Source organism: Anas platyrhynchos, chromosome 1 (assembly GCF_047663525.1).
Source record: "Anas platyrhynchos isolate ZD024472 breed Pekin duck chromosome 1, IASCAAS_PekinDuck_T2T, whole genome shotgun sequence".
NCBI classification, from domain to species: Eukaryota; Metazoa; Chordata; class Aves; order Anseriformes; family Anatidae; genus Anas; species Anas platyrhynchos.
Genome location: NC_092587.1, coordinates 124,742,548 through 124,760,282, shown reverse-complemented (window position 1 = coordinate 124,760,282; position 17,735 = coordinate 124,742,548). Strand labels below are relative to the sequence as shown.

General features: G+C 42.1%; 1 protein-coding gene across 1 annotated transcript in view; it reads right to left on the bottom strand.

Annotated features, from left to right (window-relative positions):
- Positions 1-1,073: 1,073 nt before the first annotated feature.
- Positions 1,074-17,735, bottom strand: part of LOC101802919 (T cell receptor beta variable 2) — a 34,810-nt gene continuing 18,148 nt past the window's right edge. Inside the window, exons 3-7 of the mRNA XM_013092951.5 lie at positions 11,795-11,878; positions 11,334-11,383; positions 6,447-6,791; positions 5,218-5,253; positions 1,074-2,357 (exon numbers count right to left, since the gene is read on the bottom strand). Of these exons, the coding sequence (XP_012948405.2) occupies positions 2,257-2,357; positions 5,218-5,253; positions 6,447-6,791; positions 11,334-11,383; positions 11,795-11,802 (540 nt within the window). The 5' untranslated portion in view covers positions 11,803-11,878 and the 3' untranslated portion in view covers positions 1,074-2,256. The remainder of the gene's footprint in view (positions 2,358-5,217; positions 5,254-6,446; positions 6,792-11,333; positions 11,384-11,794; positions 11,879-17,735) is intronic.

Here is a 17,735-nt window from a genome sequence, read left to right as displayed (position 1 = left end):
CTAACATGCACGGAAAAAAATATATAAACTTGCTTTAACAGCCTTTTGTTTGCAAGAATAATTCACAAGGGGTCTATGAAGTAAGTTTTATGGTAGCAGATTTTCAGTCTGTGCTCTTATCACATGAAATGGGTATGTGCAAGGTATTGCAAGTGAGAGAAGGCAAAATTCCACCTTAAATGTATGAGTTGTTTTTGTGCTCCTTTGTTTTCAAAGCTATCCCTCTAGTTCACAGTGAAACTGGAAAACAGAAGTAGTACATGCTGCTCATGGTCTGCAAAAAAAAGACATTTGCTTGTCGTGTCATCACCCAGCCAGGGAAGGACAAATCAAGGTCTGCCAGTCATTTCAAGCCTTCCCTTGCAGTCTCACAGGAAAGCTGAATGGTGGTAGTATATTGCCACTGGGAATGGCATTAACTACAGCTGTGGGAAAATATGATAAACAGGGGTGCTAAACATCCCAAGCTCCGTTGCAAATCTGAGTCATAAAAAAATGGGGTTACAGGGACAGCTGGAGGTCATCCAGTCTTTGTCCCCCCACCCTTTGTTCCTCCTGCCATCATCTGCCTGTGTGCTTACTGTGATTCATGCTAGTTTGCGTGGGCAGGGAGAATCGCTTCTGGGGGTGAAAGAAGCCGAGGAGTTAGGGAACTTGGGGCTTCCTCATGAGCATCAGCCAGCTCAGTGCCAGCTCCTGAACGTACAGCTGGGCTGTCCTTCTCCACAGCAGTGAGGCTGCTCTAGCCCTGCATGCCCACATCTATTTATTCAAGTAATTATTTCTTTGCTTGACCAGGAAACTTTTGCAACTCACACAGCATACATTTGTGATTGGAGGTGCACTTTCATTTTGCCTGAAGCACGTTTTGAAAAGTGGGTGGCTGCTGCTGAAGTGGCTACTCAGTTTTAAAAGTCATTCAGCCCTGGAGATGAGGGTGAGCAGTTTAGACGTCTGGGACTGGTGGACCTGTACGGATCCCACCCTTTGAACTTTCTGATTGCTCAGGGAGCGTAGCAAACTGTAGGAGCAGCTGGAATACAAATGAAGAACTCTGACATGATACCACACCATTGCTTTCACCAATTGTTTTATTTTTATTTTGTTTGTTTGTTTTGTTTAAATATATGGAATCTGAGACGAACAGTGGGAGGGCAGGACACAGAGAGACGATCACAGTATGTACAATTCTCATATTAAAATCTTTTCATGAAATGGGACCCCAGCAGCTCTACTAAGCTGCTCTATACCCAGGGCAGACGAAGTTACCAGCTGAGAGCCCTGCAGCAGCAGCACAGGCTGCGTGTGGGATTTTCCCTCTTCCCCTCCCACGGGGAAGGGCCCTTAACTAAAGAAAGTCAAAGGTAACAGTCTCCTTTACCTCAATGGATACCATTTTAAGCACTGCTTTCTTCTGTTCCTTTCCTTGCAAAAACAATCCTATCTTTCCTTTGGAAAGAGGGTGGAACTGTTCCAAATCCAGATGACCCACTGGGTGTCCTTAGGAGCCGCTTTGCCCCAGCTGGGGGCTCAGCCACAAGGGCTGTGTTGCTCTCACCTGGCGGGTGCAACTCACAGCAAATAGAGAAAATGCTGAATTCAGCCTTCTGAGGACTTTGGCTTAGTTAGAAGTGGGTTTTGTAATAATCCATCACTTCCTTCCGCTGTGCTGATGTTTTCTGAACTTTCATCATCTTCCTCTGTCAGCTTCACCCTTCTGATGAAGAAGTAGTTCATTTTTTTAGGAAAAAAGATATTGCTTCCGCTTGTCCATGACGCTCGGCGCTAAAAATAGAAGCTGAAGTTCCACAGTCTCGAGTTTCATATGGTTTCCATCCTTATGTTTCACAAAGTGTGCCTCTTCCTACTTCCAGTTTTTATCTAACGGAGTAATTGCCCCCTCTCCTGAAGGAGACGAGTTCTTAGGCAAAAGATCTCACTAGGGCGACCGTGTGTCCTTGTAGCTCTGTCAGTCATTAAAACAGAACCATAAAATTCAGAATAAAATGTTAATACTGTAGCACCAATACTGGTCTCCAAGATCCAGATGAAAAAGCAGGCTTGCCTCCTGTGAGTTTTGCTGCCTTTGGTTTTCCAGAACACCAGAACACGAGACACAGACACCTACTGCTGGCTCTGTTTTCAGATGTTGGTGTCTCTTTCAGGAGCACTTGTCACGATGACCTTGCAGAGCTCTTCTCTCCAGCAAGGTGCTCCTGTTGAGGACAGCTCCAAAGGGGAGGTAAACTTCCCCGTTTACAAGCGCCAACCCGCCAGTGTGACCAGGAGATGAAAAGAGAGGAGTACGTCCAGATGTGGTACGTTGCCAGGGCTTCTTGAGGAAATCCGGCTCTGTCCTGGAAAATGGAAAAAGAGAAAGTCTGCATCAAAACAGTGGCTTGACAAGAAATGTGTTTGAAATTTGTGTCAGAGATTTTTATATGAATGCCCTCCTGGAAGATTGCTTATAAAATCATAGATTTTGGCCCATTTTCAAAATCCTGCTTTTTGTGCATATATGTGTTTATGCCATACAGAAAAGCCAGCTTTGAGGTACTGTGATAAATTATTTTTTGTCTTTTGTAGGGGAGGCACAGACACTGAGCATCAATTAATACAACTTCCATTTCTGAATGGCTGAGAATATTTGTCCAAAAGCCTGATAGAACAACAATCAAAAAATATAAATAAATTATAATTCCATACAGTGAGCCTGAGGTAGGCGTTCGATTATCTATATAACAATATAAAAATATAAAATATGAATATTTTATATTTATATAAATATAAAAAAGCCTAGGCCACAGAGACTCAGATGGCAGTAGCACTGTGTAACACTCTTTGCAGTGTGGATTGACAAGAACCACAGAACAGCCTTGCCAAAGCTGGTACCTGCAACCCATGAGGAAGGTAGTACAAAGGCAAAAAGAAAAAGATTTTGAACCCCTGACTTAAGCAGTACAGAGGTTTTTTTCCCCATAGCTGTTCAGGTCAAAGGCCTTCTCTGGGAAGATGTTTTTTTCTATACCAGTTTTTAGGCTACTCCAATTAGTGTGGTATCTCTGGACCTGCAGGCAGTGGCTTTCGAAATGTTGCACTCTTGTCACCAGTGTGAGTTTCTCCTCCCCCTCTCTCTGGAAGGAGTATGATGTATTAATGTGTAAAGAACAAGTTAATGTTTGGAGTCCTCAGTAATGCTTTGAAGTAACTATCAGGAGATAGCAAATCTCTTGGTGTGTCATGACCTCTGCCAGGCCTATGCACTTCCCTTTGTCCCGGTAATAAACTTAAAGCCAGGTTTCTATTAGCCCAGAGGGAATCTCCCACAACACGGTGACAGTAAAGTGACAGTAAAATCAGTCTCTTTAAGATAAATAGGAAAAAAAAAATCAACCCATCAAATAAATGAATAGAAATGGAGCAAAGGTGAAACAGATCAAAATTATTCCAGTTTTATAAAAAAAATTAAATATCTGCTGATCTGGTTATAATAACTGCACAGCATGAGAACTATTTCTGCACAGAGCAGCCTTTTTGCTCTCAGCAGGTCTTTTAACTTTTCTAACTCTCTTCCAAAATAGCAACTAATATAGAACAAATTATTTTCCTGCCTTTCTTAAGAAATTGCCAAAAATAAAAAAAAGCCTGTGTGCTATGCCTTTTTTTTTTTTTTTTTTAGCTTTAAAAAATAATGTTGACAACAGGAAATATTTTTTCTTTTTGCAAAAATGTATGTTTTGAAAGTTAGGCTTTTGTTCTTTCTGCCATCCACCCCTTTCCCCCCCCAAAAAAAAAATCCAGCAGTAGAAAAGCCTTCAGATGTGTAAGGTTTGTGATTCAGTTTATCCTACTATAGCAAAGCTGAAAAACTCTCCCTTCTCCTAATCTTTTTATTTATTCATTTATAGAAATAATTTTTCAAGGTGAGCAATTATTTCCATTGAGGAAAAGTTGTCAGAGAGTTTTCAATGAAGCCAAATATATATAAAATGATCTGCTTTAAATATAGGCATTTTTATGCTCACCCAATTTGCGTTTAATTTTGAAAAGGTTTCATTAAAAATTTTGACCCTTGACAATCTGATATTTCTCGTGGAAGGTAACAGCTAAAGGCATTCTAGCTCCTGTTCTATTTGCTCTTACGATGTTCTCATGTAGTGTTGTGTCACTGAGGCATACGCCACCATCTTATATGTAACTTCATATTCTATGAAGGCCTCTAAGCCAGTGAGAGGAGTTACATTAGGTCTAAAAAAGACATTTCCTCTAACTTTTAAGATTGCTTATGGCCCATGAGGTATAAAGCTGAAAGTTTCTGCATGATAATGATGAAACACTTCAACAGTTCTCTTCCTTAGTTTCCATTTGAGTTTATTGCCACCCAATCTTGTTGCAACATCTTACTGTGGCTGAACATACTACATTTACTTTAATATAATGATTGCCATGTAATTGATTATATCTTTCAGCTACGCTAAGCAAAATACAAATTACAGCCATTAATTTTTATATGAGAAAGTGTTACAGGTTTGATGACACCAATTTAAGACTTTGTAGAGCTAGTATGAATAATTTGACTTACAAGCAGGATTTTTTATGGGAGATTTTCTTGACCATGGTAAGTCAGGGCTGGACGGCACTTCTGTGTTGTATGTACTCAAGAAGTGTTTGTAATTGACCTTACTATTGTTACTTCTCTGTAATGATTAAACCTAGACTTTAGCATATGCTTTGTATTTTAGAATTGCTGTCAGATGACGTCTACTTAAATTTTCCTGAAGGACATTATGTAGTCATCATTCTTGTATTTTTAGCGTATTTATTACTCTGTTTACCGAAAAATTCCCCCAGATCTAGTAGTTCATTTATACCAAGGTAATTTACAAAGGTCTTATCTCCCAGCATGGAGTGGCTTCCATGTTACTTGTGTTTTATTGATTTCATGATGCTCTTAGTGGTGGCTAGCTTTATGGACTGGGGACCACTGGCACTTCAGTATTCCTTTTTCTGTGGTCTAGGTCTGTGTTGGTGGCAAAGGTAATTTTTCCCTGTCTGAACAGCTGGATCTAAGTTTGTATTTTGCTAGAAGCATCTTGGACTTTCTCTATTCAACACAGTTTATCAATCTACCAAATTCAAATTCAAACTAATAAATTTAATTAATTTAATCAAAGATAATCACTCAGACACTTAGCACATTAAGGACTGTTGCCTTACCATGAGGGGAATGTGTCTCCACAGTGCTAGATCGATCTGGGGAAAACAAAACAAAACAAAACAAAACACAAAAATTAGTTATTTGTTTAACCTTAGGAAAAAGGTCATCAATAATTGATCTGAGGGTTAGCAGTTTTTCTGAGAAGAATATATTTAACAAATAAATTGAAAGTTTAAGTGTGATTACAGAATTAAATCAGAAGAAAAGATGTTTTACTGCTCCCAAAAAACGAGATAATGAAAACACTTTGGTTCTGCATTTTCAAAAAAGAAAAAAAAAATCAATTTTGAAAACTGCAAAACATTTCACTTTTAGATTTTCTGAACAAAAGTATATCACTTTACATTTCAAAAGCATTTGTCTCTTGAGAATTATGTGATTTAAAACAAAGATAAAGAGGGTGTAAATGTCTTGAAAAACAAATCTTTTCTCTTTTAAGCTGAATGAAATCTGTGTCATTGACTATAATGAAAATTTCCAGCCAATTTGTACAAATGACCTTAACAAACTATGATTTCTTTTGACTTTTATCCCCTATTTATTTATTTATTTATTTATTTATTTATTTATTTTTGGTCAGTCAACTGGTCAAACCAAATACCCAAGAATTCCACTAGCCATGCTCGTAAGTGATTCAAACATGATAGCTCAGCTGTTTGGCATTATTCAAGTGGGGGTTATGGTCTTGGTCATTTTCCTAGGGAAGAAAAATAATATTCTCACTTCATGAGTTCAGCCTTGCCACGGCTACAAGGCAAAATGTTCACAAATTCGCAACTGGCTTCCTGTCATCTGAAAGGGTATTGGCCTGGACGTTGAATTGCCAGTGGTGAAGCTAATTCTGCTTCACAGACCCAAGTACAAACAACGAAATGAACTCCCCCATCCCCCTGGGAACAAGGTGGATCCAGAACAGTACAGCACCCCAAGTAGCCAAATGCTTAAAAGTCTAGAGACCTCATTAATATCTCCTGGACATGGAGGGGAAAGAGCCAGGTGGCTTGCCCTCAGGAGTCCTGCTAATTCTGTGGATATGCTGTGCTGAAGCGAAGATGCATTTATTCTTCTTCTCCAGTCATATTCTTCCAGATAAAGCGAGGAACAGAGTGAAACTGCATGAAGATTTGCTTTAAAAATTGAACTCATCTAACAATGGCCATTATGTGTGGCTTGTCTGCAAGAAATGCTTCTCTCAACAACTTCACTGTGAACTAAACAAAAATCTTACCCGATACATTGAGATGAATTTTAGATTTCTCTGTTGGTGTGGGATGATTCCCAGACTGCTTAGCGATGCAGGAATATACAGCTGCATCCTCTAGCTGGACATTGGAGAGCTTAAGGGAAAAGTTGCCGTGCTTCACCTGATCCAAAAACAGACTGGTTCTGCCGCTGTAATTTGCATTCTGGAACGTTAGCTGATCTTCTCCATTGTGAAAAAAATGCACTATGTTAGACTCTATCTGCCAGAAGAGCATCAAATGGGAAACATCCAGTTCACTGGGAGAGGTGGTGGTGCAAGGCAAAATGACACTTTCTCCAACAAACGCATGGCACGTTGCATCTGGTTGACCTGGAATAAAAACAGACAACTTCCTCAGCACACAGCAAAGCTAGGGACACCAACTTTCCTATACCTTGCCTTTCTCACATTGTTACTGCCTCTCTTCCCAGCCTTTTCCTCCCTTTTCTTCCGCCAGTGTCCTCCTGCTCCCAGCTGGGCAGGAGGCAGCACGTGCTGTGTAGGGACTGGGGGCTACGTGTGCTCAGTGCCCAGGAGGACAGATGATGCTGCATGAAAATTGCACCCACTTCATCAGCTGCTTGAACTTGTCTCCTCAGCTGGTGATTTTTCTCCTCAGCGTTTATGAATATTTTATAATATTTTATATTATAAAATTAAATATTTTGATATACTATAATTTTCTATATTGAATAATCAGATAAATTAAGCAGTCAGTTCAAAAGGGCAGGAAGGGATGTGGGGATGTGAAGACAGATGTGATTAAACAACTTTTGGTTTTGGAGGAAGTCTGGCTGAAAAAAAAAGGAGAAGCATGAAAAAGGTGTTGCTGTTGTCAAGAGAAAAGTCCTGGAGGAGTTGGATCTCCCCCAGCTCCCCTTGCCGCCTATCCCGTCATGGCTCCAGACTCGTAAATAAGGTGGAGAGTCCCCCTGGAAGGAGCCTGACCTCGTGAAGATGGCCTGACAGAACAGGGCTCCTTTCTACAACTGCGTCTGGGTGCACTCAAGGCTCCTTTCTACATTTGTGTCTGGGCTTCTCGTACTCTTTGGGATATTCTCCCAGCAGCCCCAAAAGGCCTGCCATTCTCCCTCTAGCTCCTTTTCCAAGGCCTCAAGGAAATGGACTATTAGTCCCTGGGTATGCTCTGTACATGTGGCCTGTGTGTGTCTGGCAGAAACGTTACCGATCAATTCCAGCAAATGCAAGAACCGCTGTGAACGTATCCTGCTGGTGAGCAAACAGGCAGGCAGAGCGGGAGGCCAGGTTTCTATGCATTTCTACCTGGTTTATTTATTTGTTTCTTGTTTGTTTGTTTTTAAAGAATAAAGGCAAGAGTTAAAGCATGGACAACCAGGTATTTTCAGCGCAGAATGAAATTAACGCTTTGACCAAACCTGTTTCACAAAACGATGTTATAAATTAAAACACAGATGAATTAATTTGGATGGGAAACTTTCATCCCCAGCAGGGAGCAAAAACAAAAGCAGCATGAGGTTGGGATTGCACCAGAGAGAAAAACTACATTTCACTGTGAAACAGCTCAATCTGTTTTCATGGCCAAAGTTCTGAGAAGCATAAGGGGCAATTAATCAGACTAAATATAGAAATAAAATGTTCTTGGTGGCACCGTAGCCATCCCAGTGTTGTAGGCCTGTAAGCCCGCCAGACCTGTGCATGTATTGGGCTAAAGACCAAAGACAGCCCCAGTTCCCTCTTGAGGTCTCTGATACCGGCCAGGGTTCAGCTGGTTGCATGCTGAGGGCTACGTTTCCATATTTATCAGTGTCTGGTTTGAGGCTTGTTTGTTCTCACATTGTGTCCTTCCAGACAGACATAAAAGCAGAAGGAAAAGTATCGTACGGATCACTAAATCACTGTGCTGAGTGTCTTCTATTAAAATTTTTTCAACATACATCTGCTTTCCTTAGGTTTGCAGATTTTTCAGCTGAAAATCCCAGTTTAAACCTGCCCCACAGTTTAAACCTTTAGCTAAAAAAAACACAACATAGGGACCAGAATTTCAGTAACATCCAAATCATTGTCTTATTATTTTATTTATAATCAAGTCCAGCACCCGCTGCGTTGCATGCTTACTGCTAGAGGATGTATGACCCTGCATGCCCCAAGGAGGCCACCTCAGCTCTGCAATTAGCAATTAGTGCCCTGCAATTAGCAATTAGCGCTGTACCCTGGCACAGCTGGAGGGCCACCACCAGGTGAGGATGGGTGAGGAGGGGAGGGAGCAGCCTGAGCCCCATCCCTCAGCACTTGGGGCCCCAGGGGGCTGAGCGAGGCTGTGCTCGGTGGTCTCTCCAACGCAAAGCCATGTCTGAAAGAGGGTTATTGCTGGCTGTGTTTGGCTACAGAGGGAGGATGAGTACGTCTGGAGCTGCTGCAGGTGTTTTGTAAGCCCAGGAAAAAGCAAACCTCCTGAGGGGCTTTCTGGTGGGGTGAATCCCGTCCACAGGATGCTATTAGGAGTGCTAGCAGTGTACTTAGCTGCACATAGGTGAAGAAAAGACAATCCCAAAGTTAGCGAAACTTGTTGCTCTATTTGGGAAAACAGACAAGCTTTTTTTAACGAGGGAAAGAGGAGAAAAGAGTGCCTGTCCTATCTCTGGATTGTGCTCACTTCTAAACTCGATAGGGGCTTTGTAAGTGCACCAGTTTTCTTTTTGTCTCTGAAGTCTTTTTCTGAAGACTGAGGACAGCAGTGTTCAGCACACACAAGCCTAGCATAATTCTTCCTTTCCTGCATGTGTTATACAGGTTTCTTAACACTAGGAATGAGCCTGTAAACACCCATGGGGTCCAACCCACCCTGCCCTAAGAGGAGGCTCTGGTGGAGTTGCCTGGAGCAAGAACAGGTGATTGAAATCTGGCTGTAATGAGTTAATTAACAGAGCCTCCAGGCTCATGAAGCCCTTCATAGATGGGAAGACTTCTGAACACCAGCTGAATATAAAAGCCAGCCTTGAGAAGGGGGCTGAAGTTATGCTTAAGGCTGATGAGGTGATGTTTTGTTAAGCTTCTGACAAAGTCCTTGATACAGCAGAAGGCGTGGAAGTAAATTTTCCTGACCAGGAGACTGAAGCACTTGTTCAGTGAGCCCCAGGAATGGTGGCGGCTTGCTGCTGGGATGTGTGGAGCAGGGTGAGCAGCACTCATCTATCTACCTGGAAAACTCGGTGTGTGTGGCCTTGTGCAGATCTCTACACTGGCAAAAATGTGTGTCAGCACACAGCTTGCGCTTGCAGATGTGGGACTTGAACATAAGGTGAGACTTGGTTTTATTTCATGTTTTTGTTGTTCTAAAAGCAACTTGTAGTTTTAAGCTTGTTGGCACAAGATTATCAAGGTGAAATTAAGAGTGGTAACTTGGCCAATTCTTAGGATTTCCACGATGAACAAATACTGCTGCCTTGGTATTCAAAGTGTGGTACAGGAAAGCTCCTGAAGATGTGGCTTTTTTGTTGCTCTCTCTTCCCCCCTCCTGAAGGTGATTTGTGGCAACCATCTCGTTTTTTTTTTCTCAAAAAAAAAAAAAAAAAAGTTTTCTCAATTGTGTATTGGTTGCACCAGAGGAATGTGAGATGCCAGGAGGAGATCCAGGATTTATGCCTTGTGGAAAAGGGCCTGGGAGTAGAAGGCTCTTGAATCTCTCTCTCTCTCTCTCTTCCCTACCCACCTGCAGGTTCACTCTGGTAATGCTAGTGTAGTTTTGATGCTAAACAAAGAAAGTTACAGAAGTGATAAGCAGAAAAATGTTCTGGTGTTAGAAGTGTGGCAATGAGAAAATTTCCGTGTTTTGTTTAGTGAGTATTTATGGGTTCAAACTGAAAGGTGTTAGCCTGACAAGGTAATCCTGTATGATTCCTTACAGGATAGTGTCTCACCTATATGCCAAATCATTTGAAGAAGGGTAGGGGGCTGTTTGCAATCCTAATTGCTTGCTCAGAAACACTAAATTTGAACTTCCTTATTTAAAGGGGAAAAATGAGTCAAAGGTTAAGCACTTCAATGGCTCAGAGTGTTTACAGGTGCACTCATCTACTGAAAGACCATCCTGAGTTGCAATAGACTTTCACACAGCTCTACAGAAACACGTGGAAGCTTTTCCCTAAGAATGCTAGCTGTGCTTCTAGAAGAGAGGGAGAGACCACTTCCAGATGATGTGTAACCTTCTGGGCCACTACAGCACCTGGTAAAAGTGGAACATTTCTGAACAAATGAAGGAGTCTTGACCCTGCACAGAGGTCTTAATGTTGCTCAACTTAAGCTTCAAATACAGAAATTACAGGGAGTTGCCCCTGTAGCTTGTGGAAGACTCCCTTACCAGCACATACGAGCATATCTCTTTAATAGGGAAGGCCATGATATATAATGTCAGAAGCCCAATTGTGCTAGAATTTGGCAACGTGTATGCAAAGATTCAAGGGGAGAAACGGTTGGTTGGCTCCAGTCCTTTTACTTAACTGGATATCCCTGTAGAAAGCCATTTATGAGCTTAAATGAGGAATAAAAATGATACAAGACATCTGGGATTGTGAAGAAGGAGATTCCAAGCCATCCTTAATATTACAGAAATGGTGGAGTGCTCTAAGGATGTGGTCAGGATGAACTTTATAGGTGGAGATTTGTGAGCCTGAAATGCCTAAACCTCATAAACATCTATTTCAGATAAACCGTATCTCAGAGTTATTGCCTGCACTAGTAAACCTTGCACTGTGATGAAATAAATCCAAAGTAAACCATAGCACATACTTGTTCTGCTCAAAGATTCCCAGTGGATGATTAGCATAATTGCAGTTTGAGTATTTATGTGTAAATATTTCCACAACTCTTAGAGATGTATTATAGTGTATTTACCTTTGGGTAGAGATGCGAACAGCAAGCAGGCAACCGTCCAGAGAGTCTCCCTAATAAAATGAGAGAAATAGAAATGCTGAAAACTTTGTTGGAATGCTAGAGAAGAGATCAATGCCTTTTTTTTCTTTGGCATAATTTATGCTCTGTTTCACAAATTCCTCATCTGTGAAGAAAATTTGGATGCAGAACTGGATGGCTTAAAATCCCTGTCTTGCTTTGTTGTCTCATTTTGATGTGTGTTGTAAATCCTGCCAGCAGATCTGAGCTTTCTCAGTGGTCATAATGGGATGGGGCTTCAGTCATAAGCACAAGAACCACAGCACCCTCTCATGTGGGCAAAGTTAACTGGATATACGTAGCCATAGTTTACTCCTTAAATTATTCTCTATTGGTAATTAGGCAAAATTATCTCTGCCTACAAACTTCAGCTGCTTTGCAATATGAGAAAAAACATAGCTTACCATTTCATTTTTGTGGCTTCCCACCTCTTAGGAACCTTTCCACGTCACTAATTTCACCAAGCTCTCCAGCTGCTCCTTTTGTCTCTACAAAAGCAAAAGAGTGAAATGTGCTCTAATTTTTGTTGCCATAAGCATTTCTCTAGAAGGGAATAGGATATTTAGTAGTGCTTGTTTTTCTGTGGTTCATTCTTTCTTCTTTCACTCTGTGTAGACAATACTAGGAATTTATTTTCACATGTAGGGTGGATATGAGTCATAAACCATGCAGTGACCTGCCCTGAGCTTTCAGCCCACTGTGTAGGATTCCTGTTCTGTAGCCGGGGAGATCAAAGAAGATGGTGAAACCTAGTGGGTATCATAATGATCAAGAGCACTAAATGCTGTACCTCAGACTCTATCAAATACGGCCCAAGCAGCATATCTACCAACAAAACGCAGTTGTACCTGATAAGCCTGTAGGGGAAATACCGATTAAAAGAGCTTCTTCTTTGAGGAGGCTGTTAAATCAGGTACTTTCTCAAAGGGGGGGGGGGAAAAAAAGGCAAGGAAGAAAAGGAGTGTCATTTTTGGCTTCCTCTCCCCATCTTCTCAGCACCTTGTAGTTTAAGGAATATGAATATCTGATTGATGTTTCCTCCCTAGTGTTTACTCCAGAGATAATATGGTGAAAGTAGTGGCTTGGCCAAGGTCCTTTTCTCTTTCCACTGAGTCAGCTCTGTGAGGGAATGGTGACAGAGCTGTTCTTGTGCCTGTTACTTCTGGTGAAATCTAGTGAATCTTCTAGTGGAAAGTGTCCATACCCAAGGCAGAAGGGTTGGAGTTAGATGATCTGCAAGGTCCCTTCCAACCCAAACCATTCTGTGACTATGAAGTGGTGCTTCTTGGGGTAAGCAAGATCCCAAATGCAACCCTGAGGGAACCCACTAGTCCCGCAAAGGCTGAAATGTGTGTGATCATGCTCTAAAATCTAATCTCAAGAGCTAGATTTACGTGCTTCTCTCTCACTCCTCACGACAAAGCTCTGGTTTCATTTACCAGCTGTTTCCTGATACACAGCACAACCCATCTGGCACCTTCTTGTAGAGAGCTGAATATGAGCATCATCCAGGATTCCTTCCCTGGCCCTAGATCCTGAACTGTGAAGGGCTGAGCTTGGGCTGTGACATCCTGATGGATGTCTTCTGTTCTGGAAAGCTCAAGGCATCTCCCAGGCAGGTCAGTACAGTCCTTGTTGTGGTGGAGGTTAGCTTAGAGTTAAGCTCAGTGTGCACGACTGATGTTTGAGAGCTGGCACAAGGCTGCTGGTGTACTGCTCTGTGGTGGTTTGAGAAGAGCAAGCAGGTGAATTGGCTGACACAACTGGTGCAGAGAAGGATTTTGTCCAGAAGTGTAAGCACCATGAAACACTTGGCTGTTTGACTCTTTATTCAAGGATTAAAAACAATGTGCCTTGCATGCTTTTGATGGCCTTTACCTGTGGTTGCCTCCATCTCCATTGTACTGGTTATTATTTCAAGCAAGGATATGCATTTATGCAAAGTGAGCTTATTCCATATGTGTTTCCTTCCTTTAGAAAATTAAACTGGTACACTGATGGTATCCTCCCTCTCAGCTTTGTAAGGATGTTCTGTTCTACATAAAGCTGCTCTTAAAAAAAAAATATGATCAGCAAACTTATCCTGTGCTCTAGCCCCAGGACAAGAACAAGGTGATCATGCAGGGACCAGGGCTCCTCTGCAGCAGCAAGGTCTCTTGCTGGGCTGAAGGAGGACAGCTGGGTGGCTGATGCTTTGCAGCTGTGCTCTGCAGTGGTCCTGCAGCTGTGCCCTTGCTCTCAGTTAGCAACAGGGTGTCCTTATGATATCTCTTATATAAAAAGAACGCAAAACTTAGTATATGTGGCCAGCTAGGAGGCCTGTGTAAAGGTATGACAGCAGCAGACAGGAATGACCCTAAAGTCAGAGCCCCTAGAAGTGATGTCGTTTCACTAGAATCGATGTAGGTTTTATTAGCCCTTTTCTAACAGTTTTGATTCTGACTCAAGAGCCAAATGAAGGCTGTTGTTCCAGCCAAGCCAGCTTGTTTTGCTTCACTGGCTTTGGCTGCTTTACTCACACAGAGTCCCCGTGGGGTTTCTGCTTCTCACAAATGTCTGTACAAAAGCCTTGGTTGAAAGAGAAGTGGGATCAGACCTGAAATACCAAACTACATTGGGCTTGCATGTGAATGTCGGCCTTTCTTTTCACCCACGTGCTTTTGTTACTTCCCTATTGAAGTTTAGGCTTGTGCATAAAGAAGGAGCAAGGAAGGTCTTGTTCTGTGTATCTGGCTTCTCCTCTCTAACTATGGGAATGTTTCAGACTGGTCCTGCTGGAGCACCTGACCCTTAATTTATCTCAATATACTGCTGTTTATTTGAAATAATATTTATTTCTGGATTGAGCTGAAGCTGCTTGAAATGGAAATGTCTATGCTGAACCTTCACCAGGATTGTTGTTGGTATGCTAAAGAGGAGATCCAGTCAGTGCAGTTCAGCTGGTGTAAGGTGTTCCAGTTACTGTACGGAGCAGCATCTGAAGTGATTAGTTTGTTTGCTCTTTCATATCTATTTGTTTTATTTTTAAGCACGGGCTTATATCAAATGGAGGTATAAGAAACTAATATATCATATTTGTTTTATGACTTTTTTTTTTCAAATTTAAGGCAATCCATTTACTATTCATTTTAATCTGACAAAGGAATTATTTAGGCATGTTTCTTTTGAGAGGCTAAAACAGTTAACTGAGTAAGACTTTTCAATGAAAAATAATTTCCAGGAGAATGAATACCTCTTTTTAACATCCTAACTTGCCTGAAGTAACTAAGGCATGTGAAGTGATTAAAGCATATGATTAAATTGCAAAACTTGGAACTTCTTGGCAGCATCTTTGTTGTGACGTAAACGTTAGATGGGTGTGAGGCCATTTACTTAACATGTTCACTCAGCCTGCAATAAAATCAACCAAGTAGGAAAATAAAATGTTCCACGTGCCCACAGACTAGCACGGCTTTTTTGTCACAAAGAAAACTGATTCAAGCTGTTTCCCTCCACCAGGAGGAGAAGAAGGATACTCAGTGCTGCAGGGGGGAAAAAAGTAACATTTAAACTCCCTGTAAAATAAGGAAATTATATTTTTCAGGAGTGCTCTGTTAACCCTGGAAATAGCATTGCTGCAGTGTGTTAGGGATGCTCCTCTGTGAACAACTCTGCTAGTCAGGACAGCTGGGAGAGCAGGAGGGGAAAATGCCTTGGGTAGAAAATCTGTGCATGAGTCAAGGGCCTGTGCTGTGTGCAGATGGCTTTCCTTTTCTCTATTGCCTCAAGCCTTTCCGTGGATTCTGTGGGCAGCTGTTTCATCAGAGACCAGCAGTGATGAGTGACACAGCTGGAGTGTGACCCACCTGTGATCGTACCATGGGGCAGCAGCTCTGGTGGTTGAGCAGTCAGGCTATGCTACCAGAGGGGAAAAAAAAAAGCAGCTGGCTTCAGCTGTGAAAGCTCCAGCTGCAGAGAGTGGCCAGTTTGGGATCTAGAGCAGAAAGGATGTTTGACCTGGGAGGGAGGGCTGGCTGAGGAAGATGCTGGAACCCTTTTGACACTGAGGAGGTACCTCTGTGTGGTGCTTGCTGGGTATGACACCAGTTTAAAAGCTTCTGTGGGCTACGTGGGTGCAACGTTTGCATGTTATATTAAAGGGACCAATCTGTTTGGCATCTTTTCCACTTGGTTGGCCAACACCTAGCGCTGGCTGAGTAGCACAGGTAATTCTGCTGGGCATGGAATAAATGGTGGTACAGGCTGGGGCGGGCGCCAGCTAGAGGAGACGCCAGCAGTTCTGGAATAGTTGGCCAAAAGCACTTAGCAGATGAATGGAAGCCACTCTGCCAAGAAGGAAATATCTCCTTATGCATCTGGCAAAGTTTTTGCAGCTTAGTCACCGATGGTTTCTTCTAGTTTTTATCCTATGTGCCTTTGGCTTTCAAAAATAATCTTATGCTAACTGGCTGCTGCTACTCATGGTTGGTGCGGGGGAACGCCATTCTCCCTGTCTTTGAGAAATCCTGAGAGCACCCTGAGCTGAGAAATGTCACCTTGCTCTTCCTCATACACACCCAGGCAATCTTCTGTCGCTTCTTTAAATGTTCTATCTATGTAACCATGCGGTCCTTTTACCTTTGCTAGTAGAAAGCTGATGAGTGAGTTTATGAGCAGAAATCATGATCTGTCTTCTTGAATAAAGTTCTTGTGATGCAACAGCCTGTACTGAAACTGCGTGATTATTTCTGATCTTATCTGAAAGAAACCTATAAACAAAATGAGGCATCGTTTAGACAGCTGTCCAATAATTAGTCCAAGGGAAGAGTTCAGGGACATGATAGCATGTATCAAAATATGACCACAGCTTTCTACTTTAAGGTGTTAGCTGTTGAAGTAAATTGCCTTGATTTAGAAGTAATTTTCTAGGGATTTGTGAACAATGGCAAGTAGCAGTTATGTGATTTACTGTTGGTGTAATTCACCCTCTCTGCTCGAGGCAGTGGGGGAAAAAGTGGCCTTTGCTACCTGGGGGAACATCCTGACCTTCATGCTATAAAATGTGCTGTGGTGGCAGCCAAGTTCTGGAGGAAGATCTCGGTCTTCAGGTGCACCGTAGGAAACTTTGCGCACTTATGAGACTGAAGGCTGGCCTGGTTTTAAAGTTAGTTTGCTTTTGTAAGGTTTATGGCTGTTAAAGCTATCCAAACTTGTCCTTATCTGCTTCTCACTAAAGCATAGTGTACTCTGTCCGTGCTTCCTTTCTTTTCCCTGCCTGTGCCCCAGTCACGCCACCTATTTGCAGAGGTGGCACGTGGTGGGTGGGGAGCTGGCTTTGGGCTTGCCTACGTTTTCCTGTGCTGCTGGAATTTCCCATTGCCTGTTTTAATGATTATCATGAGCAACAGTCAGGCTCTGGAGACCGGAAGATTGTTGTCAATTTTATTATGTACTCTGAAATGTTATTCCTTCTCAGGGTTAAAGAATAAAAGAGTGACTGCGTGTGATTCGTTCCAAGTAGAGAGCTGTACCCCATACAGAACCTTACAGCAGGAGCTTCCATCCCTTCTTCCAACTTTGTATAAATAGTTATGGTGCACATATTTAAATGTGTGTATGTATATGTCCATGTATACAAAATAAAATGTGGGGGGAAACAGGAGATAAAGTTTGCATCTGATATAAGTGTGCGGGATTGAAACTTTCAAACACATTACTAAAATTTTGAAGGGAAATAACAACTCTGGATGTGCCTGGCCAAAAAAAAATCACTTATACTCAGACAAAGTGTGCTAACTTATTACAATTTCTAGACTTTAGTTTTAATTTCAGAATAACGTTTCTAATAGCTCTCAGACTAAAGTTGTTTGCGGCTTTGCAAAATGGGAAGGGTTCAGGTGACCCAGTGGGACTGATGCTAAATGTGGCATGTTTCATTTCAAGTTTCGGAAGGAAGGAAGCGCGCTCCTGGTATGCAAGTCAGTAGATATCAACACTGATCAAATGATGCTACAGCCTTGCGGTTATTGGGTATTTTCAGGTTATGTTTGGCCTGACTGAATTCTCAGGGAATTAAGATCCATGTAATCCGTATTTCCGGCACTTGTTTCTGGGGAATTTTGTGTCTGCCATCTGCTTGCTTCCCTGGGGTGAAGGTCAATCCAGGGACCAGAAGGATGTCTGTACAGGGATCTATGAGGCATTTTATACCACTGGCTGTGTGGTCCTGTATGTAGTTTTGCAAGGTAATTGGTGGTGACGTTTAGTAGTAGGCTTGCATCCTGTTCTCTTAAAACCTGTTTTGTCTTTTATGTAACATTAACTTTTGTGCTAGATTTAGCAATGAGTTTTGCAAGAGAACACCTG